General features: G+C 40.5%; 2 protein-coding genes and 1 non-coding gene across 6 annotated transcripts in view; 2 read left to right on the top strand and 1 right to left on the bottom strand.

Moving 5' to 3' along the window:
• MTHFD1 (methylenetetrahydrofolate dehydrogenase, cyclohydrolase and formyltetrahydrofolate synthetase 1) overlaps nt 1-7,165 on the bottom strand; it is a 62,516-nt gene extending 55,351 nt beyond the window's left edge. The window contains exon 1 of the mRNA XM_039242128.1: nt 6,954-7,165. Within this exon, the coding sequence (XP_039098059.1) occupies nt 6,954-6,994 (41 nt within the window). The 5' untranslated portion in view covers nt 6,995-7,165. The remainder of the gene's footprint in view (nt 1-6,953) is intronic.
• Nucleotides 7,166-13,155: 5,990 nt separating this feature from the next.
• Nucleotides 13,156-13,364, top strand: LOC120238439. Its single transcript, XR_005530226.1, has one exon. It is a non-coding gene; the product is annotated as a small nucleolar RNA U3 (small nucleolar RNA).
• A 439-nt stretch (nt 13,365-13,803) lies between these two features.
• The window catches only part of LOC120238419 (coiled-coil domain-containing protein 170-like), a 38,227-nt gene continuing 24,247 nt past the window's right edge, over nt 13,804-27,783 (top strand). For 3 of the 4 annotated variants that reach the window (XM_039242135.1, XM_039242132.1, XM_039242131.1), the window contains exons 1-4: nt 13,804-13,902; nt 16,415-16,771; nt 19,212-19,340; nt 24,271-24,527. In XM_039242135.1, the coding sequence (XP_039098066.1) occupies nt 16,634-16,771; nt 19,212-19,340; nt 24,271-24,527 (524 nt within the window). In that variant the 5' untranslated portion in view covers nt 13,804-13,902; nt 16,415-16,633. The remainder of the gene's footprint in view (nt 13,903-16,414; nt 16,772-19,211; nt 19,341-24,270; nt 24,528-27,783) is intronic. The other variant, XM_039242133.1, reaches the window with a different exon arrangement.

Below are 27,783 nucleotides of genomic sequence, written 5' to 3'. Positions count from 1 at the left end.
AGTTGGCTGCCCGCTCCAGGCTCTGCCAGGATCCAGTTATAACAATACTCCAGTAGCCTGGCTGGGTGGCCTATTTACAACCTCGCAGAAGGCCCCACTCCCCTACAAGGCTCCCAGAGTCAAGCCAGCCTGGGCATTCAAGGTCCCATCTAACTTCTGAAAGGCCTGCACTTTGGATCTCATTACAGGCAAGTCTTTTTAAGCACAACAGGGTCTATAGGTACTTTATCTACAGGACAAAATAAAAAGCTTATCAACATTTAGCAGCCCTTCTCTGTGGTGGGCAAATTCTTTTCACAAAAATAGTTCTTCTAGCCCTGGAGCTAAATGTATACCATGGTTCCATTTTTATATTTGATCAGTAGGATAAACTCTAATTTGAAGGCTCAAGGTTATAAGCCAGCTACCAAAGACACACCCTGGATAAACGCAGACACCACTTGTTTATTCAACAGGTACTATTAAGCCCCAATTCATTAAAACCTACTATGCACCAGAGACTGCTCTAAATGCTTTACAAGTAATGAATGACTCATTTAATTTCAAAAACCTTATAAATTAGGTGCCATTACTACCCCAATATGCAGATGAGAAAACTAAGGCACAAAGAGGTAAACTAAGTTACCCAATGTTCCCCAGAGGGAGCATACGAACTTATCCAACTGGCTCTGCTCAACCCAGAAAAACTAAGAGCACCTCCTCTCAGTGCCTGACAAGTAGCAAGCTGCCTGTCTCTTCAGAACCAGTCTTTCCAGAAAGAAGACCTGACCAAGAAAAAATGCCACCAACGGAGGGAGTGGGCTCAAGTATCTCAAACAAAGAGAAAGGAAAGGCAAACAAACCACACAACATCCAGCAAGTGTCACTTTGAAAGGCGCACGTAGGTGAGAACTGCAATTTCTAGCCTAAAAACCAAATTGTGGAGGCCACTTTTAGGCAAGCAGGCTTGAGCAAAGGAATGCAGAAAGAGCCACAGTGACCACCTGGCTGAATACAGACCGGCCCACCAGGCGACCTACCTTGAAATCTCCAGAGCCCCTAACTGACCAATGGGCTACTTACAACCAGGCAGTTACCAAAAAAGGGAAAATCCCATGTCACTAAAACTCACTTTCCCTCCTGACAAGCCGCCTCTCCCTCAGCCTCCCTGTAGACAGCCTCTCCTCTCCCTTGCTGCATATTCAATAAATTCTATCTCCTTTGTTCTGCCTCAGGTGAATTCCTCCCCCCCACCCCCCGCGCCCCCACTGGCTTTCACCTGATTGTTGCCCCACATTTAGGGGCCCCATCCGTTCAAGAGACACCCCATTTAGGCACCACGCAAATCAGGGTGGTTCTTCCATCTAATTTCCACCCCTCTGTCTCTTTAAGGACACCTCTTTTAAGCCAGGGTGGTGGGTCAGTGAACTTCACCCAGCTCTGCTTAGTCAGCTTCTCTGGGGCCATCACTGTTGACCCCAAGGCCATCATTTAATACCCAGTGAGGTCAAAGGTCCATGGCACAGGCTTGCTTTTGGCCAGGAACCCTCTTCCTCATAATATCGGTAAGCTTACAGAGACACAGCCATCAGATATTCGCCCCAAAGTCACTTTTACAATAGTATGAGCTTAATTCCCATATTTAAAGTTACAATCCCCCAGGTGTCAGAAATCTCTGCTCCTCTTCCTTGCTCTAGTTTTCCCATCAGCACTTCTCACCACCTTACACTTCTGTACCTATTTTATGGTGCATCTCTACCCATCAGTATACAAACTCCAGAAACAAGGATTTGTGCTATTTTATTTACTGCCATAGTCTCTAGACTCTCTGAAGAGTGCCTGCATACATACAGAAGGCACATAGATATTTGCTGAGTAAGTGAATAAATATCCAAAAATGCCACACACTTATCTCTGACCCTCAGATCTCTCCCAACTGTCAAACTTGGGCTGCAGTCTTGGAACCCCCTTAATGGAGAAACGGGGTGTTCCTCACAAAGGGAGATAATTTGGCAACTAGATCCAGATTCCCTACAGGGCAGAACAGGCAGAGATGGAATCTGGAAATGAGGAACTCTGTCTAGTCTTGGCTTCCAGGAAGGTATAAAGGAATAATAAAACAATAAATAATAATAAAATAAGTGAATAATAAACAATAATAAAAGTAGACAAAAGTCAAAGATGGTCTTCTCAGCAGAGTGGGAAGCACAGCAACGAGTAAGACACAGATTAGTTTACGAAATTCCCTTTAGCAAAGTTGTAAGTGCCTGATAGAGTAAAAAACACCACGTGTTGGGTGAACAAGGCTTGGTTCCAGCTGAACCTCTGCCATTAACCAGCCCAGTAACCTCTGGCCAAATCGCATCACTTTCTAGCCTCAACTATTGCCTCAGCTGCAGGATGGGATGGATTGAGTGGACTTGATTTTAGAGAAATTCTGACTCTAGAACAAATGGCCTGTCCCACCCTTTCTCTCCCCAAGGAAGATATTTTACAGTCCAAACATTATATATCAGGGAAGAAATTGCCCAGGGCCCTTGAAGACTTGCAAATCTATCTGCAGAGAGACCCAAAAGTTGCTGGCAACCTAGACAGCTGATCCGCAGACTAGAAGAATGAGGGACCCTTTCCCTGGACTCCAGGATCCCTGGTTGCAATGTAAGTTCACTTCCCTCTCAAGAGAGTCGCTGACCCAGTAACAGAGGACAAGTGGGGACCCCCTGCCCAGAGCCTCTGCCTGTAATCCAAGCTACTCAAGCTGAATCTTGTTCAGATTCCCCCAGAGCCAGCACCAAAGTCAGAAACCTGCTGCAGCCTTAGTACAAGTTGCTGGGCAAGTGCGTGATGAGCCAGGAAGGCCGCCTCCCCTTCCAAAGCTCCCTCTCTCTGAGGAATTTTGAGTACTACAAGCTCCTGGAGTCAAGCTCTCCATGCAGGTCAAGGTGCCAAGGTATGGCAGTCTTTGAACCATTTTATTAGCACATAAAAGAAAGATCTTCTGGGGGCACCTGGGTGGCTCGGTTAAGCGTCTGACTTTGGCTCAGGTCATGATCTTGCGGTGCATGGGTTTGAGCCCTGCATGGGCCTCTGTGCTGACAGCCAGCTCAGAGACTGGAGCCTGCTTCAGATTCTGTGTCTCCCCCTCTCTCTGACCCTCCCCTGCTCATGCTGTCTCTATCTCAGAAAAAAATAAAAACATTTAAAAAAATTTTTTAAAAAAGAAAAGAAAGAGCTTCTGTAAGTACAAAAAGACCTTAGCCTTAATGCTCCTGTATGAATTGTGTTAGCAGAAACTAACTGATTGCTCTACTACAGGGCAATGTAAAAAGTCAGCTATGTCAGCTCTGAACAAGCTGGGTAGAGGGACCCCTCCAGGATTTGGAACAGTCTTTCCCAGAAAATACTTTCAATCCTTAGAGCCAAATCATTGCCATACTTCAATGATAAGAACTGGATTTATGTCTAAGGTTTTAAGTAAGTGGTTCTCACCTTTCGAGATGCATTAGAATCACAGAAATGAGCTTTTTAAAAGATTTAGAGAATATTTGGATCCAGTAGTATATTGCTAGCCAATCCAACTAAATCAGTCTGGTATGGGCACCAGGCATTGATGTATTTCAAAAGTACCCTATGAGACTCAACTGGCAAAAATATCTTGGAAAAGACTGGCAATTTCTACTAAAACCGATCATATATATTTGACCTATTACTCTACAGTTCTACTCTTAGATATGTAACCAACAGAAATATGCATATGTTCCAAAAGACATGCAAAAGAATGCTCATAACAGTAAAATTCCTAATCACCAAAAACTAGAAACCTAAGTGTCCATGGATGAGTAACCAGTGGCATATTCATATAGTGGAATACAATACAGCAATGAGAGTAAATGAGCTACAACTACATGCAATACGGAATAATCTCAGAAACACAATGTTCACTAAAAGAAGCCAGACCCAGAAGTCTTTAATGTTGTACAATGCCATTTATACAAAGCTGAAAAACAGGCAACATTAATCTACATTGTTAGAATTCAGGATTATGACTACCTTTGAGGCGCCTGGGTGGCTCAGTCGGTCTGAGTGTCCGACTTCAACTCAGGTCATGATCTCAAGGTTCATGAGTTCAAGCCCCACATCAGGCTCTGTGCTGACAGCTCGGAGCCTGGAGCCTGCTTCTCTCTCTGCCCTTCCTCCCCTCTCAAAAATACATAAATATTTTTTTTTAGTGTTTACCTTTGTTGGGGGTGGTGACTGGATGTAGGAAAGGAGGGTTTCTTGGGTGCCAATGCCATTTCTTTCTTTTTGCTTATGTTTTATTTTTATATTTGAGAAAGAGACAGAGACAGAGACAGGGCACTAGCAAGGGAGGGGCGGAGAGATGGAGACAGAATCTGAAGCAGGGTCTAGGCTCTGAGCTGTTAGCACAGAGCCTGACACGGGGCTTGAACTCACAAGCAGTGAGATCATAACCTGAGCTGGTGGACATATAACTGACTGAGCCACCCAGATGCCCCAAGTCAATGCCATTTCTTGATCTTGGTGCTATTCAGTTAAGTTCAGTTGCAAAAAATTCATTGAGTTGTATACTTGTGATAGGCACACTCACTGCATGTACTAATGTTTGAAGTTTATTTTGATGAGGGGGGAGAGAATCTCAAGCAGGCTCTGTGCTCTCAGCACAGACCCCAACAGGAGCTTGAACTCACAAACCTTGAAATCAGGAGTCGGAGCCTAACCGACTGAGCCATCCAGGCACCCCCATATGTATTCACGTTTAAATAAAAAGAATTAGTGACAAAAAGCTTCCTGAGTGACTTCAACGTGAGTTAATACTCAGAACCACTGAAACAGATCTCAAGGCAGCTATCACTGTCTAAAAGATAATGAATCAATCATCCATGTATACATTAACTAATTTCTAATCATTAACACAGATGGGGCGCCTGGGTGGCTTAGTCGGTTAAGCGTCTGACTTTCGCTTAGGGCATGATCTCGCGGTTCGTGGGTTCGAGCCCCGCGTCGGGCTCTGTGCTGACTGCCAGCTCAGAGCCCGGAGCCTGTTTCGGAGTCTGTGACTCCCTCTCTCTCTGACCCTCCCCTGCTCACGCTGTCTCTCTCTCTCTCCTAGAAATTAAAAAAAAAAAAAAAAAAGTTTAAAAAACACAGCTAACGTGTTGAAAACTTATTACATGTCAGGAATAATTCTAAATGCCCTTAAGCTAAGAACTCATTTAATTCTCCTAACAACTCAATGGTCTATATATTATCTTAATTTTACATCAGAGGAAGTTTTGCTATAAATTAATTTGCTTAAAGCCACATAACTACTAAGGAGTGAAAGAAGGTTTCTAGGTGTTTCGGATATAGACATAAACAAGACAATGCATTTACCTTTGTGGAGCTAAGAACATATTTAACTTGCTCTCCACTCAACAAAAACATACCCATTGAGCACCTATTCTCAGTGGCCTGCCAAGGAGAAAGCCTAAATTATCTTTTCAACCAGTCTTTTTTAAAAGAAGATTTCGGGGCATCTGGGTGGCTCGGTTAAGCCTCCGTCTTTGGCTCAGGTCATGACCTCATGGTTTATAGGTTTGAGCCCCGCATCGGGCTCTGTGCTCATAGCTAGCTCAGAGCCTGGAGCCTGCTTCAGATTCTGTGTCTCCCTCTCTGACCCTCCCCTGCCCACGCTGTCTCTCTCTCTCAGAAATAAATAAAACATTAAAAAAATTTTTTTTTAAATAAAAAGACTTTACCAGAAAAAGTCACTGGTAAAGGGAGTAGGTTTGACTGTCAGCAAACAAAAAGCAAACTCAAGCAGAAACAATGTAGTTTAGCATAGCACATGTTCAAAAGCACTCAAATGTATTGTGATTTCTCGTCTCAAAGTCTGGAGTTTCTCTTTACCAATGTGAAAGATTCACTACCATTTACTGTACATCTCACCTTCTTTGTCCACCATCTCTACGTTCCATGAAAAATCATTTTGCCCCAGGACGGTTTTCACTACCAAGGACTCTGTAATACACTCAAAAACCTTTTACTCACAGACTTGGCAGGTTTACAAGACAATTCCCGTTGCCAACTACAGTTGTTATTAAATAACTGCGAAGTCAAAGGTCCCAAGATCAACTTCCAGGAGAGTCACACAAAATGTATCCTTCCCTCTTCTATTCTCTTATTTTCCCACTAGTCACCTCCCAGACAAAAAGCAGCAAGGGGTACTTCTGGGAAGTAAGTCTGGCAACATTTATCCACTAGTTAAGCATTTGCATTTCCTATACGGGTAGAACAGGCAAAGGTCAAATGTAACACGAGATAGTGTCGGGACTCAGGAGTCAAACTTGAAAGTAACTTTAGGGCCTGGACAGAGACAAGGGTATTGGAGGAGCATGAAATTGAAGGGAAAGGTAAAGTTTACTGGGTTCCACTTAGCAAATGATGACTCAGGTGTAGTGGGAAAAGCGATGGTTGGAAGAGGCCCCTCCATCACTGATCAGTCTTGTGCCCTTGTCAAGTTTTGTCACCTCATTAATCTTATTAATTTGTCTCCTCACCTCTGAATTATAGCGTGAGGGAGTAAACTGCATTTCTGAGTTCTGACTATGGTGCTGCAGACAGTCCCAACCACTCTTCGAGCAGAGAGCCGTCAGCAGCCGCATTTTGACGAGCACCGTCGGGCGGGTTAAGAGAACTGGTACAAAATCCAAGAGCCAGCCGGCCCAGCCACTCGGCAGCCCTTCTAGAAACGCGGACGGTGCCCAAGGCCCCATTCTTCGACCGCAGGGGACCCGATCTTCAAGTGTAACGGGTTCAGTACTACGTCCTCCCCACCCCCGCCCCCGGCCAGCCTTACTCTTGTGCTACAAGTGTCCCTCCAGCAAAAAAATGCGAACATGGGGACCTGCATACTCCACTCTGAGCCCTCGCCTGGATCCCAACATGCCCTAGCAACAATGACAGGTGCTTACGCGGAGACCACCTTCCCGTTCAGGATTTCCGCCGGTGCCATGGCCTTTATTAGTCCGCTGCCCACGATGGACACCACGGAAATTGAGGATCCACTAGCTCCACTGGCGCGCTGAACAGCACAACCCACGTGTTTAGCGACCACCCCCGGAGATCGTGCTACTGCGCCGGCGCCAACCGCCCCTCCCCCCCGCTCCGTCGGTGCGCGTGCGCAGTCCGGAAGGACAGAGAAACTTCTGTAGCGAAGGGCCGGGATTTGGACTTCCGAAAGCCCCGGAAAGATGGAGGAACTCGGCGATGAGTGGCTAGCGGAAATGATTGGCTGGTGGAAGGAGCTGTTTCAGATTGCGCCTTCGGATGGGGCGGAGAACTTGGCGGAAGAAGGGTCGGGCCTCCATTCCAGGCCTTCCTGGGTACGGCAGGGGGCGGAGCCGGAGGGGCGATCTCGCGGGAGAGCGGTTTCGCGCGCGCGGGAGTGAGGCGTGTCCCTGGGGCACGGCTGCTCCTCGGCGAAGGTGTCGGCCGGGGCTGAGGGCGCGCGGCTCCCCCGGGCGAGTTCTGGCCGGTCTCCGCGCAGGGTACCTGGTGGGGCGCAGGGCTGGCCCGCAGAGGTGAAACCCACAGAGCCTGGGGCGGCTTTTGGGTTCTTGCCCACTGGCGCTGTCAGACTGGTGTGGGGCCTCCACCTCTATTATGAGTCCGAGGGCCCACGTGGCGCCCGTAACCGTTTTGAAATCTCGGTTGACTCCTGTTGGGCCACCGTCGAAGCCGGCGCTCTATTTGGGACCCTTAGAGCTGCAGCGCCGCTTGGCCTCACGTGCGCGGCCTAACCTCGGGGTCGGTCAATGCGGGAAGGGTAGTCAGTCTGCAAGCCCGGATTTTGTCAGCTCCCCCGCGAAGATTTAGGGTTGGAGAAGACGGACGCTACTTGAACTAGAGGCCAAGTGACCCACGGAGAGGACACTTCCTCTCCGCAGGCGTCCACTCCAGAAGTGGGATGGGGCGTTTGTCCGCTCAACTCTATAAAACTAGCTGCGTTCTTACTGTGCTCAGGTTACAGTCATCCTGGTGTAGCTCTAAAGCTAAGTTGTTCAGGTCACTGTGTTTATTTTTTAGCCCCAGTTTTATTGGGAGATAATTAACATATAACCTATGTAAGCTTAAGATGTAGAATAATGATCTGATCCCTGTATATGTTATGAAATAGTTACCAAAAGAGGGTTAGCTAACATCGTCATTCTCTTACATAATTACAGTAGCTTCTGTGTGTGACAGTAACATTTCAGGTCTTTCTTTACTTTCAGGTGTATAATACAGTATTGATAGTCGTTGGTTATAGTCCCCACGCTGAACATTAGATTCCCCAGACTTACTCGTCTTATCGCTGGAAGTTTATACTCTTTAAGTCTCCCATTTCCCCTACGCCCTGGCAATCACTATTCTGTTCCTACGAAGTAGGCTTTTTTAGATTCCATATAAATGACAACTTACAGTATTTTTCTGTTCTTTATTCACTTAGCCTATGCTCTCAAAGTCCGTGTTATTCTAAAAGGCAGAATTTCCTTTTTTAAAATTGAAGAGTCTTGTGGGTAGGTGGGTTGGATTGTGTATAACATTATCCATTCTTCCATGGGCATAAATTGTTTCCATATATTGGCTATTGTAAGTAATGTTGCAGTGAACAGGAAGGTGCAGATATCTCTCTGAGATAGTGATTTTGTTCAGGTCATTTTGGATTTGACCAAATACCTGGGTTTCTTATAAAACATTTTTTTAGGGTGGCATGTGTCAGTTATTGGTAGAGCTCATCTTTTGAACTTGTTTCTTTTCTTTTTTAATTTTTCGGTATTTGGTAGGTGGTTTTCGCTTTATTCCTAAGTTCTGAGGATATTTTACAGTAACCTTATATATGGAACTAGAATCTCTTTTTTGTTTTATTAACAGTTGTATTGAGATATAATTTATATGCCATAAAGTTCACCTGATTGGAGTGTACAATGGAATGCTTTTTAGTTGATTCACAGACTTGTACAACCACCACCAGTAGTAGAATTAAATAATTTTTGGTGAATTTTTTTCTAGTAATTGCATTTACTTTACCATTGATAAAGTTTGCACAAGTGGACAAATTAGAAGTATGACTTAATAATACATAATATAGGGGTGCCTGGGTGGTTCAGTCAGTTAGGTGTCTGACTTTTGACCTCGGCTCAGGTCTTAATCTCAGGGTTGTGAGTTCAGGCTTTGTGTTGGGCTCCATGCTGGGCATGGAGACTAGTTAAAAATAGTAATAATATATAATATAATGATATAATGTAATAACTTAATATGAGGACCTCTGAACACATATCCTTATATTGTGTTTGACCTAAACAGGTAAAATTAAGAAAACTGAAGCAAATGTTCCTGGTAAATTGCAGGTAGTGAAAAACATATTGACTATTTTCAGCTGTCTTGTTTGCTGAGGAAGATGGCAAAACCCCTATTTACATCTGGAGAAACAGACTTTGAAGGATAACTTGCCCAAAGTTGTATAGCTGTGCCTGGGACAAGCCCCAAACCTGATGCTTCATCTCTAAATATATTGCCTTTTCCACCTCAACAACTGGTTTTCAATAATAATATCTTTATATGACCTATATCATTCATTCATTCATTGAACAGTTATTGAGTGGCTACTGTGCTAACAACAAAAAAATACTGGGGTGCCTGGGTGGCATCCAACTCTTGATTTTGGCTCAGGTCATGATTTCACAGTTCATGGGACTGAGCCCTTTGTTGGGCTCTGTGCTGTCAGCACAGAGCCTGCTTGGGATCCTCTCTCTCCCCCTCTCAAAAATAAATAAATAAACTTAAAAAAAAAAATACTGCTCAGGGTGCTCGAGATAACATAGTGAACCAATGAATATCCTGCCCCCAGCTAATATTCTGGTAGCAAAACAAAGACCAATTAAAGAAATATATGCTCTAATTTTAGATATTGGCATATCATTTTTTAAAAATAGACAAGCTAAGAGGATGGGTAATGGTGGTAAGAGGCAGGAGAGTACTGTTTTAGAAATGCGGTAAGAAAGGCGTTTCTAGGGAATCAGACTTGGTCATAAACCTGTATAAAAAGAGGAAATTGGGGTGTAAGAGAATGAAAGGATTTGGTTTGAGTAACTGGAAAGGTGAGGTTGTCATATATTGAATTGAATTAAGATAACACTGTCAGGAGCAGATTTTGAATTTTAATTCCGTTTTAAATTTTTCAGATGCTTCTTAGACATCCAAATGAAATAGATATTTAAATCCATGAGATCAGATAAGAGCCCATGAAGGGATTGGGTATAGCTAGAGAGAGGACCAAGGACTGATTCCGAGGACACTCAGTGTTTAGAATTCAAGAGGATGAAGAAAAATCTGGAGGGCAGATTGAAAAGCAAGTCCAAGGGCACCTGGATGGCTCAGTCCCTTAAGCTTTGGCTCAGGTCATGATCTCATGGTTCATGGGTTCGAGCCCTGTGTCAGGCTCTGTGCTGATAGCTCAGAGCCTGGAGCCTGCTTCAGATTCTGTGTCTCCCTCTTCTCTCTGCCCCTCCCCTGTTCATGCTGAATCTCTCTCAAAAATAAATAATAAGAATTAACACAATTTTTAAAGTTTTTAAATGTTTATTCATTTTTGAGAGACAGAGCACGAGTAGGGGAGGGGCAGAGAGAGAGGGGGAGACACACAATTTGAAGCAGGCTCCAGGTGCCCTGCTGTCAGCACAGAGCCTGATGCGGGGCTCAAACCCACAAACCTGAGATCGTGACCCGAGCCAAAGTCGGATGCTTGCCACCCAGGTGCCCTAAGACAATTTTTTATAAGAAAAGCAAGAGTCCATTCTGTTACAAGGCAAACCACGGAGGCACACTGCTTTAGAAGACAGGTAAAGAAAGTGTTTTATGGGAAAAGGGGTAATTCAAATATATTGCAGATTGGTCAAATCAGGTAAAGATTGACAATCATTTCACAGAGAATAGAAAGACAAAATATTTTTATTCAAATGATCTTAATGGCAGTTGTTTGGGGAAAAATGCATGCTTTTTGCAAAAGCTCCATTTGTTCCAACCTTTTTGAGGGAAATTTGATACTATCTATCAGAAACTTAACTGTATGCTTTCTTTAACCTTGTAATTCCAATTTTAGGAATTTACCCTAGAATAACATGTATAAAAGTGTTCTGAGCTCACAGTGTTGATTTCAACAGTAAAAAATCTTCATCAGGGTGGATACAGTTGTTAAAGGAGCAATAGATACGTAATCGATACATATAGATGTGTGAGATCCCTTTCCCCTCTTGTTAAACAATAAGATCAGGTTATCCAATAAAATGTATAATATAATTTAACTTATGTCAGTATATATAAAATGCCAGGAGCCGCACCGGCCTCTCTGGATGGCAGTCACAGCAAGGAAACTGGTATCTCCTTCTGCTACTACTGGTTCATGTTGTAAATGAGGCTGCTGGTATTGACCAGGTCTCACAATATTCCAGATCAGACGAATATTCCCCACACAGATTGCTCATAAGGAAAAGCATGTCCTTGCCTTTCCAAAGATGATTGTCAAAAGGCTCTTCCTAAGGGTCTTGCAGATGCAAGACTTACATAATAAAGGAGGCTTGAGTCTGGCCCTGAGGCAAAGAGCCTAATTTAAAGTTAAGGGCAAATATCTACCCCCACCCATTTGTTTCTGCCTGGAGCATTTTCTGGCCTTGTATATGCTGATCATTCCCTGTGAAGGAACCTATTGAGGAGGTTCTTTTTGTGATTTTGAGAGCAAAGGTATCTCCTGAAAGACCTGTTTTTGACCCCTGCTCACAGAGAAGTAACTTCACCCTCTTCTGCTAAAAACATTGTCTAGTATGCTAAAGATGCCTTCCTTCCCCATAAGATAAGCATCTAAATCCCCTACCTCAATCGCTATTGATAAAGGTTATGCATGAGTCTTCTACAAATCTATGTTCTGGGAAATTCTTACATATCAAAGAAGTTTGTTGTCAGAAATCATTGTCTAAGGCAAATGCCACTTCTGTGCCATCTCAAAAACAAAGTTGAGCCCCAGTCAGAGCAGAGATGCCTGCCTGGTGACCAGAAAGAATCTCGGGGCTCACTCGCTCTCTCTCCCTCCCCCCGACACCGTCCACCCTTCAGGCACCCCTGGACCTGCTGGAGCCGCCTCCGACAATAAAACAGGCTTCTTTGATAACACTATCAAAAGTTTCCTGCCTACTCATTTAACTGTGTCATATTAGTCTACTTTATTCACAACTCTTATCACTATGTAAAATAATTTTATTTATATACTTGTTCACTTTTTCAACCAGAAAAAGTGTGTAGTACATTTCCTGTCTTGTTCATGCTTCTGTTCTACTGCTTGAGGATATAATTTTTAAAATCTTGTTTTAGGGGGAAAATAATATTATTTTCTAAGGTTAGTTACTATTACTCTCACTCCAATGAATATCACTTTCTGCTGCCTCCTTTCTAGTAGAACAGCCATTCTCAACCCTAAAGTCACACTAAAATTACCTGTGTAGCTTTAAAGAAAAAAGCATTATGCATAGGCTCCAGTGTAGACCAATTAAGTCAGAACTTGGAGTGGGATCAGGAATTTAGTATTTTTTTGAAGTTTTTGTTGAGATTCTAATGTGCAGGCAAAGTTGAGAACCAAGAAGATGAGAAGATATTTGAAATATCATCCTAATGGTTCTGGTATCAAGAATACATAATAGGAAGACTATACTTTCAGGGATCATTTCTTTTTTTATTTTATTTTTTTAATGTTTATTTACTTATTTTTTAAAGGTTTTATTTATTTCTAGGAGAGAGAGAGAGACAGCGTGAGCAGGGGAGGGTCAGAGAGAGAGGGAGTCACAGACTGAAACAGGCTCCAGGCCCTGAGCTGGCAGTCAGCACAGAGCCCGACGCAGGGCTCGAACCCATGAACCGTGAGATCACGACCTAAGTGAAAGTCGGACGCTTAACCGACTAAGCCACCCAGGCGCCCCTTTAATGTTTATTTTTGAAAGAAAGAGGGAGAGAGTGCACACGCAAGTGGGAGAGGGGCAGAAAGAGATGGGGACAGAGGAGAGGATCTGAAGCAGGCTCTGCTCTGACAGCAGAGTCCAGTGCAGAACTTAAATTCATGAACTGTTGAGATCATGGCCTGAGCCACCCAGGTGCCCCAGAGATCATTTCTATAGTTCGTTACTGGAGAAGTTTCTCGCAACGTGTAGAGTACCTACAACCACAAGGAGGAGGTGCAGTGTCCTTTCCTGAGTATGAAGCTGACTTTGGTGTTGCTTTTGCAGCCTCTCTTTGCCCTTTGATGATGGTTCTTTTCCTCCTTTGGGGGATTAAGAAGGAAGGGACATGGTTGGAATAGTTTCTTAAAAAAAAAGAAGAAAAGAAAAACATTAGGGACACACTTTCTCTAGTGTAAAAAAGTATTTGCCTCAAATTAGAATATCAGTTTTCCAGACAAATCATCTTCTGCTTTAGGAATAGTAGATTGAATCAAATAATTTTCTCCTCTCAAGGTACTTCTCCCGTGAATGAGGTATTGGAGACAAAACTTTAACCTATTTCAAGAATTCCACAAAAAAACCTTCCAAATTTGCTGGAAGGTTTACTTTCAGTGGAATCACTTTCTTAAGAGTTCTTAGGTTTACTAGTGCTTGATGAAAATCACTTTGTGCTTTCACCTTATTAATTAGGAAAATAGCCAGGGGCTAACTTACTGCATCACTTTGGAAGGACTTGTCCCTTCCTTGGAGTTCTGTGATGCGTTCACCTAGAAACAGGCTTCTTTGATGTACAAACATTCTACTGGCAAATTATGCCAGGCAGCCACTCACACTGGATAATTCAGGTTTATTCTGGGAATTGAACTTCAATTTGGACTTTTCTCTTGTGTTTGATAAGGTAAAAATTTGTGGTTCTTACTTTCTGATGCATAGTATAGCATACTGTATCTTTTCTAATTTGAAGTATTGATAAATCTTTTAAATGAATAGAAAACAGAATAGTCATCTATGAACTTGTCATCACGGAATAATTGTGTCATATTACTCTATTTTGTTTACTTTAGTCTCCTAATACATTTTTATTATATAAGATTAGTTTGGGAAAACAATACTATTATCCATATGAGTTAAAAAAATTAAGGAACTTTTTTTCTTCTGTTGGGTTCTTTAGTTGTTCAGTGTGTATTTTTTGTGCCTGCTCTTGAGATTGATAGAGGAAAACCAGAGATAGATCCTGCTCTTAGTACCTTTAATGTAGTAGGAGAGATAAGATTTTTATATAATCCAACATTGAATGAGGTAACAGTTGAAAGAAAAATATAGATCATACACTACAGGAGTTAGAGAAAGAGATTACATTTACCTTGGAGTAACTGAGGAATGATGAGGTATTTGAACTGATATTGAAGGCTTTATATGTCTATGTCCATGCTTTTAGAGGTATAATTTGGTCCACATAATAATATAGCCTGGTTTTTACAAGCATCAAGTAACTCATTAAGTAACTTTGTTTTTAATAGAGCATAATTTTCACAAAATGGTGAGGAAAGCATTAAGCAGTTCTTAATGGTTTTTAGAAGCATTAAGTAACTTTATTTTTAATAGAGCATAATTTTCATAAAATGGTGAGGAAATAAAAGTAAAAGATAGAATTCTTTAAAAATTTTGTTTATATGGGGCACCTGGGTGGCTTAGTCAGTTAAGCGTCCGACTTTCACTTAGGTCATGATCTTGCGGTTCGTGGGTTTGAGCCCCGCGTCGGGCTCTGTGCTGACTGCCAGCTCAGAGCCTGGAGCCTGTTTCAGAGTCTGTGACTCCCTCTCTCTCTGACCCTCCCCTGCTCACGCTGTCTCTCTCTCAGAAATATATAAAACATTAAAAAAATTTTTTTTAATTTTATGTTTATATTTGAGGGAGAGAAAGAGAAAGAGAGGGGATGAGCAAAGGAGGGGCAGAGAGAGAGACAAGGACAGAATCTGAAGCAGGCTCCTGGCTCTGAGCTGTCAGTACAGAGCTCAATGTGGGGCTCGAACTCACAGAGTCGTGAGATTGTGACCTGAGCCGAAGTTGTAGGCTCAACTGACTGAGCCACCCAGGTGCCCCTCGAGTTCTTAAGAAGACTTTTGTCTCCACTGTCATTCTTGTTCCAGAAATTAGGAACTGTTTATCCTCCCTTTTCATTCACCAAAACTTCAGTTGTTTTTCAGTTCCCTTCTTTGGTTTTTAGAAATGCAATTAATGTAGTAATGATTGTAGGTACTAAATAATGAGAATAAAGGAAAGACTAAAGTCTCATTAGAGATATTTGCACTTTATTTTTTTTAATTTATTTTTTTTAATGTTTTTATTTGTTTCTGGGAGAGAGAGAGACAGCGTGAGCAGGGGAGGGTCAGAGAGAGAGGGAGTCACAGACTGAAACAGGCTCCAGGCTCTGAGCTGGCAGTCAGCGCAGAGCCTGACGCAGGGCCCGAACCCACGAACCGCGAGATCATGACCTAAGCGAAAGTCGGACGCTTAACCGACTAAGCCACCCAGGCGCCCCGTATTTTATTTATTTATTTTTAAAGACTTTATTAAGTAATCTTTGTACCCAACATGGGGCTCAAACTCACAACTCTGAGATCAAGTTACATGCTGTACCCACTGAGCCAGCTAGGTGCCTCAGAGAGATTTGTACTTTAATGGTTGCTTTAAATATCAAAAGAATGAAATAATACAGGAATTTCAAAATTGATTTCAGGTTAGTGAATAAAATCAGGCCTTCATGTTTTCTGTTCTATGTTATTCAAATCACATCATCTTGATTTTCTTTTTCTGTGTGAAAATTCCTTTATTCTGGGAAAGTTCAATTTTTTGAGAGATACCAACCAGCCAAGGAAACACATACCCCACTTGGATGCAGCCCTTCTGGTCTTTCTAAATGCTGCTTTCACCTCCTCTTTCCCCATACATCCCCTGATCTTAAAAAAGAAATCTCCAGCTTATTGGCTAATAAAATGTGGGCATTCATTTGGAAGATGGCTCTTCTCTCTTGCCTTCTTTAACCTCCGAAAAGAAAGATAATATATGATGTTGAACTGAGTAGGGAGTATGGATTTAAGGCACTATTGAAGTTCCTGGGAAATTGAATTTATGAAAATCATAATGTAAAAGTACATTCCAGTGGGGCAGAAAGAACATTATGAATTATCAGTTGCTCCATTATAAACTCATGTTAGACTTTTTATCTTTTGGCTGAATTTAGAGGGATGTAGTTAGGAATCCTGACAGAGAAATTGAAAATGAAGGATATTTGCAAGTCTGATGTCTCTAGATATGATTCATAAGTAGCATTTAAGTATGATATGATCACATATATGTACATTAGCACACTGCACCAGTTACAGTTTAAACAGCGGTTTGATCTTTAGAAAGTAGATCTGTATTGTCTCCAAGCAACAGTTTCAGCGGGCAGCTCCTTCTGAAGCCTGGCTAAGATGTGAAGATCTGAAGTGGAACCTTCCTGAAGACATTGCTATTGATGCTGTGCATACTTCAGCATCAATTCCTGACTGCTCGTTACAAACTCTCCTTGGAAGCACCTTGGATCACCATTACTAGATCTGTTTCATGCTGCTTGTATCTCCAGCATGTCAGGCCCTCTCCAATTTTTAAATCACTCAGATCCAGCAAGGCTTACGACTGGCCAAAGCAAAGGGCTTCGCGAGGCTAAGCCATCAAAAGTCAAGCATCTATCAGCTCACACATCTCAGAAAAATAGCCCAGAGGTGAGTTGTACACTGGCATTTAATTTTTGCTCTGTTCTTAGAAGATAGAGGTACAATTGATAGTCAAGAGAAAGGAAAGTCCAGTTCAGTTTGCCCACCTGCCTGTGCTAGCACCCTTTTAGGTCTTTGCTAGTGACTGATCAAAGACATGAGGTCAAATGAACTCTAATTTCTTTTGATTCCCGTCTTGACTCTAGAATAAGGATCAGTGAAGCATCTAAATCGAATGGAACCTCAAAGTGGATTTTATTTATATTTGTCTTTTTGGTGGTTCCAACATTTCACTGAGGCCCAATAATCCCAAAACGATATAAAAATAGACTCTAACAGGCCTCTGAATGAGAGAAGCCACATGATTTGGGGACAGAACTAAGTAGTCTGAGTCCTGTTACCTTTCTAGTGCACCATATTATCTCCTTGGTTTACAGCCTTGTTTTATTAGGGCTAGACCCTAATGAGAATCTTTCTGCAGGTTAAATATCCTCTTGGATCAGTTGATGTCCCTTCCGTTGATGTTTTTAAGGTCACTAGAAAACTCCACCTAGTTTTTAGCATACAGTTCCTTGGTGATAAACTCTGAGCTTGGGGTGAAAATTCAGAGTAGAATAGTTTGTTTCCTAACCCCCATATTGGGATTAAATAAGAATGACAAGCTTAGTTTCTTTGGTAGGAGAGGAAATGTTTTATAGTAAAAGTAAGTCACGGATGAATGGATAAAGAATTGTGACATACATATGGAATACACATGTACCCATTGCACAGATTTATATTTGACACCCCCTGCCCTAATTTGCTTCACTTATTCTTTTAAAAGAGGTAAAACTTGACTGGTAACAATTGAGGACCATTTTGTAACTTTTGATGCCATCTCAAGCACTTGGGATGGATCATATAAAAGATTTAAGAAGATCAAACATCCACCAGTAAGAATCTTTGCCATTCCTAGCACTGGGGCAGGCCCTGGAGTCTCTGCTGTTGATCATTAGGTATCTTGGATACTAGGCTGAAGTTGGTTGAGTGCACCCAGGGTCTGGGGTGGTAAGAGATGGAGGTGTTAGTGCAGCTGCTATTTTTTTTTTAACTATTTATTGGGGGGGGGCAGAGATCGAGAGAGAGAGAGAGAGAGAGAGAGAGAGAGAGAGAGAGAGGGAATCCCAAGCAGGCTCTGCACTGTCAGCAAAGAGCCGGATTAGAGGAAATGTGAGATCATGACCCAAGCTGATACCAAGAGTTGGACACTTAACCGACTGAGCCACTCAGGCCCCCAGGGCAGCTGCTATTACAAGCCTCTGTGAAAGTGTTATTTGACCATCTTGGGCCTTTTGTTTTGTTTTGTTTAGGGAGAGAACTATTCTGAACTAAGTGTATAAGCTTTATGTTCTTGCTTATATGTGGATGCTTTTAATGTTTTGGGCATTTAAAAAATTACATAAATGATATTCTAGACCTAACTTTCTGCCGTGTTATTTGTGTTCAGTCTTATGTTCTTGAAAGTTGTTGGGATGAGCACTGGGTGTTATATGGAAACCAATTTGACAATAAATTATATTAAAAAAAAGTTCTTTTTGATTCACATAAGCTTAGTCTGTGCATGTGAACTGCTGCATAGAATTTCATTACAAATTAATACAATTGTTTACTATTTTAATTTTTGTATATAAACATGCTGACGTATTCTTTTACAGCATGCCTTCTTATCTATATCTTCTAAACTATGAAATAAAAAGTTTTCAAACTATACTTGAAAGAGCTCAATATAAAAAATAAATTGTAGGTTGTATATTTCTTACTTTTATAAATCAAAAGCCTAACTGGAAATAATAGTTGTTATTTTTATTTTTATGATTAGTGTTTTAAATCTCAGTGATATTGCAAAGAAAAATAATGGTTATTTTCTGTACATGCCTTTCTTCAATCCTAAAAGCTAACTATACACTGAAATACTAAGAAGGAATAAAAAGAAATATTCATTGTTTAAAAAAATTAAAAAATAGCAATCCCTATGAAAATAAATATATAAATAAAATAAGTTTTAGTGATATTGCAATGCACTAAATAAGACACCTACCACATTTTAATGAGTTTACTCCTATTTTATATCTCAGGTACACTGTCAAGTTAATTATGTTGGTTCATGGTAGAGTATAATCTTTCTGTGTAAGGTTGTTCATGCTTTTTTTCCCCCCATCATCTCCATTTCTATCTCCTCTCAATCTAATATATTTGATGTGTGTTGTTGACTATATATACATCTTTTAATATGAGTTCCTTGCTATTTTCCTGAGACCTATTGCATCTGTTACCATAACACCTCAAAATAAATACTCTAAAGTTGTATTCTGTTTGAAGCTACTAATGTAAGTTTGTGTGGGTTAAAATATTATTGGTTTTGATCAGCAGGGTACATGTTCAGTTAATTAGTTTGCAATTCTTTCTGTAGGTTTGTGTTGATCCACCTGTTAAAATGGTTCCCACCAAGAACCCAGTGATGTACAACAAAAGAGCAGCTAATCCAGTCCATCCTGACCTTGCTGGTTTGCTGGTGAAAAACAAGAATCTTTTAGCTGAGGTATATGGGTTATCTGAAAATAAAGTGTCAAGGGAAAGTATATCCTCTGTAAAAGTAAGGAGAGAAACTTTTTTTTTTTTTTGAGAGAGAAAGAGGAGGGAACATACACAGGGGAGGGGCAGAGAGAGGGGGAGAGACAATCCCAAGCAGGCCCGAGCTATTAGTGTGGAGCCCTAAGTGGGGCTCAGACTCATGAACCTTGAGATCATAACCTGAGCAGAAATCAAGAGTCACACATTTAAACACTGAGCCACCCAGGCACACCAGGGAGAGAAACATTCTGATAAGGGACTTAAAGTATTACCTTAACTCAGTTTTGCTTTTTTCTCAATATTGAACTGTCTTATTACTGAGGATCACTAATTTAGACCCACATCTGTTTGTTTTTTACCAGATGAATCCTTTTGAAGATGGTACATTGTTGAATACTTTTGAGTTGACCACTGAGTGCTGTAGTGTTAAAATAGTGCTAGGAACGGCCATGCTCAAAATCTATATAAAAATAATAATCAATTGTATGTATTATATATTTTCTAATGGAAGTTTGAGTTTCTATTTAAAACATAGCACCAAATGTCAAATATCCACTAGTCTTATATAATACTTGATGAGATGTATAAGTAATATCAAGAGATGAAGAAGAAAGAAACCACTTTTGTAGAAAATGCCTTGACTTTTCACTTAACACTAGGTGATAAACTAGAGTGTAGGAATTTTTTTAATGTTTATTTATTTCTGAGAGAGAGAGAGATAGAGTGTGAGTGTGGGAGGGGCAGAGAGGAAGGGAGACACAGAATCGGAAGCAGGCTCCAGGCTCTGAGCTGTCAGCACAGAGCCCAACATGGTGCTGATTCTCAAAGTATATTGCCATATAACATTATATAAGTTTCAGATGTACAATGTGATGTTTTGCTATACATATATTTTGCAAAATGATGATCACAATAAATTAATCCCTCTTGTCACCTTACATAATGACTGTGTGTGTATGTGTGGTGAGATCATGCCCTGAGCCAAAGTCAGATGCTTAACCTGATTAACCGACTGAGCCAGCAGGTACCCCAAGAGTGTAGGAATTCTTTAGTTGAGCTCAAGTGCCCTCAGGCTATTTTTTGCAAGAGACAGTCTTGAAGATAACCATGATTGAATCCCAAAGGCCATGTCTTTGTTAAAGGTACTGTGATGTGGCTGTCTGTGCCTGTACTGTGTCCATGGTTACATTTAAGTAAAGTATTCTGAATGCTTATATTGTGGACACTGACCAGACTTTCAAGAACGTAGCCATATATGGCATGTGCATGAGTTAACTAGGGCTGCCACTACAGAGGGGCACAGTCTCGGTGGCTTAAATAATAAAAGTTTTTCTGGAGGCTGGAAGTCTAAGACAGGGTATCAACAGGATTAGTAGTAATTCTTCTCCTCCTTTTCCTCTTTCTACTACTATTAATAGTAGTAGTACTTCTCCTCCTCTTCCTACTACTACTACTACTGCTTCTCCGCCTCTTCCTCTTCTTCTTCGATTTATTGCCATATAATTGCCATGTAACATTATATAAGTTTCAGATGTACAATGTCATGTTTTGCTATACATATATTTTGCAAAATGATGATCACAATAAATTAATCCCTCTTGTCACCTTACATAATGACTGTGTGTATATGTGTGGTGAGAAGATTCATTTCTTCTGAGTCCTCTTTTCTTGGCTTATAGGTAGCCATCTATTCTCTGTGTCTTTATGAAGTTTTCCTTCTGTATCTGTGTCCAAATTTCCTCTTCTATTTTTTTTTAATGTTTATGTATTTTTGAAAAAGAGAGCATGTGCAAGTGGGGGAGGGGCACGGTGAGTGGGGAGGACAGAGGATCTGAAGCAGGCTCTGTGCTGACAGTAGTAAGCCTGATGTGGGACTCAAACTCACAAACCATGAGATCATGACCTGAGCTAAAGACAGACACTCAACCAACTGAGCTACCCAGCTGCCCCTAAATTTCTGCTTCTTATATGAACATCAGTCATAGAGGACTATGGCCTACCCTAAAGATCTCATTTTAACTTAATTAAAGATCCTGTCCTCAAATATAGTCACATTCTGGGTCACTGGGGGTTAGCACTTCAACATGTGAGATTTTGAGAAGATAAAACTCAGCCTACAACATTGGCCTGATTCCTTGGGGCTTCTTTTCTGCTATCTCATCTACCAATAGCCTGACTCACATTTTATTTAAATATATAGATATAGAGGGGTCCTGGGTGGCTCGGTTGGTTAAGTATCTGACTCTTGAATTCGGCTCAGGTCATGATCTCACGGTTTGTAAGTTTGAGCCCCAATCAGGCTCTGCACTGACAGTGAAAAGCCTGCTTGGGATTCTCTCTCTTTCTGTCTCTCCTCCACTCACACTTGTGCACACATGTTCTCTGACTCAAAATAAATAAACATTAAAAATGTATAAATATAGGGGTGCCTGGATGGCTCAGTTGGTTCAGTAACCAACTTTGGCTCAGGTCATGATCTCATGGTTGGTGAGTTCAAGCCCCATGTGGGGCTCTGTGCTGACAGCTCAGAGCCTGGAGCCTGCTTCAGATTCTGTCTCCCTCTCTCTCTCTGCCCCTCCCCTACTCACACTCTGTCTCTCTCTCTCTCTCTCTCAAAGATAAAATTTAAAAAACATTAAAAAAATAAATACATAGATACATAGATAAATAGTTCTTTCAATTCTATTCTAAAAATTTCCCTCTTTTACCATATGGAGGTGAATAGAGATTAAATTTAAATGGAGTTTATATAAATTCAATCCATTTTATGACACTGGAGATATTTCTTAAATTGTCTTTTTTCCCCCCAGAAAAATGTAATGCCAACCCCTGAAAACAGGAGCAGTTTTAGTATCGGTAGCATTATTCTTCTTGTCCATCCTATAACTTACTACTAGTATTTAACAAATTTAGGATTTTTAAAAATTTTTTTAAATGTTTGTTTATGTTTTGAGAGAGAGACAGAGCACAAGCAGGGCAGGGGCAGAGAGAGAGGGAGACACAGAATCTGAAGCAGGCTCCAGGCTCTGAGCTGTCAGCACAGAGCCTACAAGGAGCTCAATCTCATAAGCTATGAGGTCAGAACTGAGCCCAAGTTGAACGCTTAACTGACTGAGCTACCTAGGTGCCCCTTCAGATTTTTGATAATTCAGATTTGGAGTAGATTAAAGTTTATGTCTATTCCTAATTCATAAAGAAGCCTTTTAAACCAAATTGTCAACAAAAGATCATAGGTTTTAAACATTCTCTAAAGAAAATATGTGAGTTATTTTCAAGAATTTCAAAGTACTTTTTAAAAGCAATTCTCTACATGTACATAAATCATTGGTAACTATAAATATGTTTATTTACTGAAGCAGATATATGAAAGGTTCTACAAGGTTTCATTTTGACTTGCTTTTTGATAATATATATATTAACAAGTATTCCATATCCCTTATTGAAATTTTCTGAATTTAACAAAAATTGGTGATGATTATTGCCTGGTTTCCCAGTGTTAAAGTTATTTTAATGTTTTATTTATTTATTTATAGCACAATCAGGGGAGGGGCAAAGAGAGGGGTATAGAGGATCCAAAACAGGCTCTGCGCTGACAGCAGCAAGCCATATGTGGGGCTTGAGCTCACAAACCTGTGAGGAACCTTGAGATCATAAACTGAGCTGAAGTCAGAGACTTAACCAACTGAGCAACCCAGGTGTCCCTAAAGTTATTTTAAAAAAGAGTCTAGTTGGGTCGCCTGGGTGGCTCAGTCAGTTAAGCATCCGACTTCGGCTCAGGTCATGATCTCACAGTTCGTGGGTTCGAGCCTCGCATCGGGCTCTGTGCTGACAGCTAGCTCAGAGCCTGGAGCCTGCTTCGGATTCTGTGTCTCCCTCTCTCTCTCTGACCCTCCTGCTCATGCTGTCTCTCTCAGAAATAAATAAAACATTAAAAAAAAATAAAAAAGAGTCTAGTGATTTCAACAGAATGCCTTCAACCTGAGTCATCTTTCTCTCTACCAATAACCTATTATTTAATTCCACAGGAACACAATTGTCTTGAGAAGACCATTTTTTCTCTTCACTAAATGCATTTAAAGTTTTTTGTTACAATCAATTTTATTTCTTTGCGGGACATACAAAAATAATTATCATGTGTTTCTGCCCAATAATGGAGAAACAGGTGCAAGAGGGGCTATATTTAAGAAGAGCCAGATATAGAAGTGCTAAATATTAAAGTATTCAGTTGGTAACTGTATTGTCTAGTTTAGGCATTATGATATTGAGCTAAAACTTTTGCATTGTCAGATATACCACTGTAGTAATAAGTAGGAGTTACACAACTTGTAAAAAATGTTACTAATATGTATAATAAGGCTTGGTGTCTTAAAGTTAAATTTAATGTGTTTTGCCAGTATTTTTAGTTTGATTTTTTTATAGAATTTTTTCTTTGTGAGGGCAATATGACTGTGTTCATGCAGATAAGATGTTTTTCATCCTTTAGCATAGTGATAAGGCAAATAGTAGAAGCCTGGTAGACCCACTCAGTTCTGGAGGGGAGGGTGAAAGGAGGCAATGTAAATTTTGCTGCTAACAAAAAATATATCAGAACCAATTATTATTAATTTTAAAATTGAAATTTTAGGGGCAGCTGGGTGGCTCAGTCGGTTAAGCGTCTGACTTCGGCTCAGGTCATGATCTCACGGTTCATGGGTTCGAGCCCCAGGTTGGGGTCTGTGCTGACAGCTAGCTAAAAGCCTGAAGGCTATTTCAGATTCTGTGTCTCCCACTTTCTCTGCCCCTCCCCGACTCATGTTCTGTCTCTCTCTGTCTCAAAAATAAATAAACTATAAAAAATTTAAAAAAATAAAATAAAACCAAAATTATTATTTTAAGTAACATTTTCCTTTTGTTAATAGCTAAGAAATCTTCAAAACAAGCTCTTCATAAAAGAAACTTCATTGCAAGAGTTGAAGAGTGAGCTAGAAAGTTACAAAGAAAATAATGTGCAGCAGTCTTTCCAGATAATGTCCCTGAAGGAGGATATCAAGGACCTGGAGGAACTTACTGCTTCTCTAACCAGAATTAAATCTTTGAAAAATATCAATATTCAGAATCTTGAAAGAGGCAACTGGAACCTAACTGAAAGAATTATAGAAATGGAAAACAATCTAAGGTAGGGAATGTTCTAGTTTGTTTTCAAACATGTCATTTGTCATAAGCTTGTGAATATAAACTCCATATTGCTGATTGTTCACAAAATTTAAACCTAGTAGAATTTCAGGTAATAACATGACTCAAAATTATTATATATTAAAAAAGACACGTTTTTTAAATGTTTATTTTTGAGAGAGAGAGAGAGAGACCACAAGTTGGGGAGAAAACACAAGCGAGGGAGAGGCAGAGAGAGAGGGAGATACAGAATCTGAAGCAGACACCAGGCTCTGAACTCAGAGTCTGATGTGGGACTTAAACTCATGAACCATGAGATCATGACCTGGTTGGACATTTAACCAACTGAGCCACCCAGGTGCCCCTCAAAAGACATTTTTTTAATTGAGAGATAATTCACATACCATTAAAATTCACCCTTTTAGTCAACTGTACTTCAATAAAAGTACAATTACAATAAAAGTACAATTCAATAAAAGAAAAGAAAAAACTCACCCCTTTAAAGTAGGCAATTCAGTAGTTTTTAATATATTCACAAGGCTGTGCGGTCATCACCACTAATTCCAGAATATTCTAATCACCCCCCGAAGAAACCCATGCCCATTTTTAGCTACTCCCTCTTCCACTCTAGTCTCTGACAGCCACCAATCTTTCTCTATGGACTTGCTTTTTCTGAACATTTTACATGACTGCAATCATAAGATATATGGGTCTCATTTATTTCACTTAGCAAAATATTTTTAAGATTAATCCATGTTGAAGCATCAGTCAGTATACTTACTCATTTTTATGGCTGAATAATATCCTACTGTATGATATACTACAGTTTGTTCATGCGTTCATCATTTGATGGACATGGGATTGTTTCCTTTTTTGGGGGTGGCTTCATGCATGATGTTCCTGTGACCATTGTTGAGTGAGCGCTTACACGACTGCATGCTTCATTTCTGTTAGGTATATGCCTTGGAAGTAGAATTGCTGGGTCATAAAGTAACTCTATGTTTACTTTTGAGGAACTTCCAGACCATTTTCCAAGGCAGTTATGCATTTTACTTCCCATCAGCAACGTATAAGGATTCCAGTTGCTCCACATCCTCACCAACACTTATTATTGCTTATCTTTTTTATGACAGCCATTCTAGTGGATATGAAGTCATATCTTATTGTGATTTTAATTTGCATTTCCATAAGACTAAAGATGTTGAACATCTTTTCATGTGCCATTTGTATATCTTCTTTATAGCAATATCTATTCAAATCTCTTGCCCAGTTTTAAATTGGATCATGTCTTTCAATTTTTGAGTTGTGTTTTTTGTGTTCTCAACACTGGACACTTATCAGACATATGATGCACAGATATTTTCTCCCATCTATGGGTTGTCTTTTCAGTTTTTTTTTAAATTTTAAAATGTAATCTCTATATTCAATGTGGGACTTGAACTCATAATTCTGAAATCAAGAGTTGCATGCCCTTCTGAGGCTGCTTAGTCTTTTCACTTTCTTAATGGTGTCCTTTGAAGCACAGAGTATTTTAATTTTTTTTTTAATTTTTTAATGTTTCATTTATTTCTGAGAGAGAGAGAAATAGACAGTGTGAGGAGGAGAGGGTCAGAGAGAGAGGGAGATAAAGAATCTGAAACAGGCTCCAGGCTCCGAGCTAGCTGTCAGCACAGAGCCCAATTCGGGGCTCGAACCCACGAACCATGAGATCATGACCTGAGCTGAAGTCAGACGCTTAACCAACTGAGCCACCCAGGTGCCCCCAGAGTATTTTAATTTTAATGGAAGTTTATTTTTTGTCACTTGAGACTTTGGTGTCATAGCTTAGAATCTATTGCCTAATGCAGGGTCACAAAGATTTACATATATATTTTCTTTTAAGACTTATAGTTTTAACACTTAAATTTATATCTCTGAAAATTTTTGACTATTTTTTTATATGATGTGAATTAGGGGTTAGGAGTTCAGATTCATTCTTTTTCATGTGAAGATCCACTGTTCAAGGTCTTTTGTGGTTCCATACAAACTTTAGTACTATTTGCTCAAGTTCTGTGAAAAATGCTATTGTTATTTCGACAGGGATTGCATTAAATGTGTAGATTGCTTTGGGTAGTATAGACATTTTAACAATATTCATTCTTCCAATTCATGAACATGGAATATCTTTCCATATATGTCATCTTCAATTTCTTTTCATCAATGTTTTACAGTTTACAGAATATAGGTATTTCATCTCCTTGGTTATATTTATTCCTAGGTATTTTGTTCTTTTTGCTATAATTATAAATAGGATTGTTTTTCTTAATTTCCCTATCTGCTACTTTATTTGTATAGAAATGCAGTTGATTTGGGGCGCCTGGGTGGCTTAGTCGGTTAAGCGTCCGACTTTCGCTTAGGTCATGATCTCGCGGTTCGTGGGTTCGAGCCCCGCATCGGGCCCTGTGCTGACAGCCAGCTCAGAGCCTGGAGCCTGTTTCAGTCTGTGCCTCCCTCTCTCTCTGACCCTCCCCTGCTCACGCTGTCTCTCTTTCTCTCCTAGAAATAAATAAAACATTAAAAAAAAAAAAATTAAAAAAAAAAAAAAAAGAAATGCAGTTGATTTATGTGTATTAATTTTGTATCCTGCAACTTTACTGAATTCATTTATTTTTTTTTAAATGTTTTTTATTTATTTCTAGGAGGGAGAGAGCGTGAACAGGGGAGGGTCAGAGAGAGAGGGAGTCACAGACTCTGAAACAGGCTCCAGGCTCTGAGCTGGCAGTCAGCACAGAGCCTGACGTGGGGCTCGAACCCACAAACTGTGAGATCATGACCTAAGCGAAAGTCGGACGCTTGACCGACTAAGCTACCCAGGCGCCCTGAATTCATTTATTTGTAATATTTTTTAATGTTTATTTTTGAAGGAGAGAGAGAGAGACAGAGTGTAATCAGGGGAGAGGCAGAAAGAGAGGGAGACACAGAATCTGAAGCAGTCAGCACAGAGCCCAATGGCGGGCTCGAACTCACAATCCATGAGATCATGACCTGAGCTGAAGTTGGACGCTTAACCGACTGAGCCACCCAGTGCCCCTACTGAATTTATTTTTTATTTCTAGTAGTTTTTTGGTGGACTCTTTCTAACATTTTCTATATATAGTATCATGTCATCTGCAAATAGTGATAGTTTAACTTTTTCCTTACCAATCTGGATCCCTTTTATTTATTTATTTTTTTGTCTGATTGCTGTTGGTAGATCTTCCAATACTATGTTGAATAAAAGT

Source organism: Hyaena hyaena, unplaced genomic scaffold (genome assembly GCF_003009895.1).
Source record: "Hyaena hyaena isolate Hyena2069 unplaced genomic scaffold, ASM300989v1 scaffold_208, whole genome shotgun sequence".
Lineage (NCBI taxonomy): Eukaryota > Metazoa > Chordata > Mammalia > Carnivora > Hyaenidae > Hyaena > Hyaena hyaena.
The sequence above is the reverse complement of the archived record's forward strand: the minus strand, read 5'-3'. Positions and strand labels throughout refer to the sequence as shown.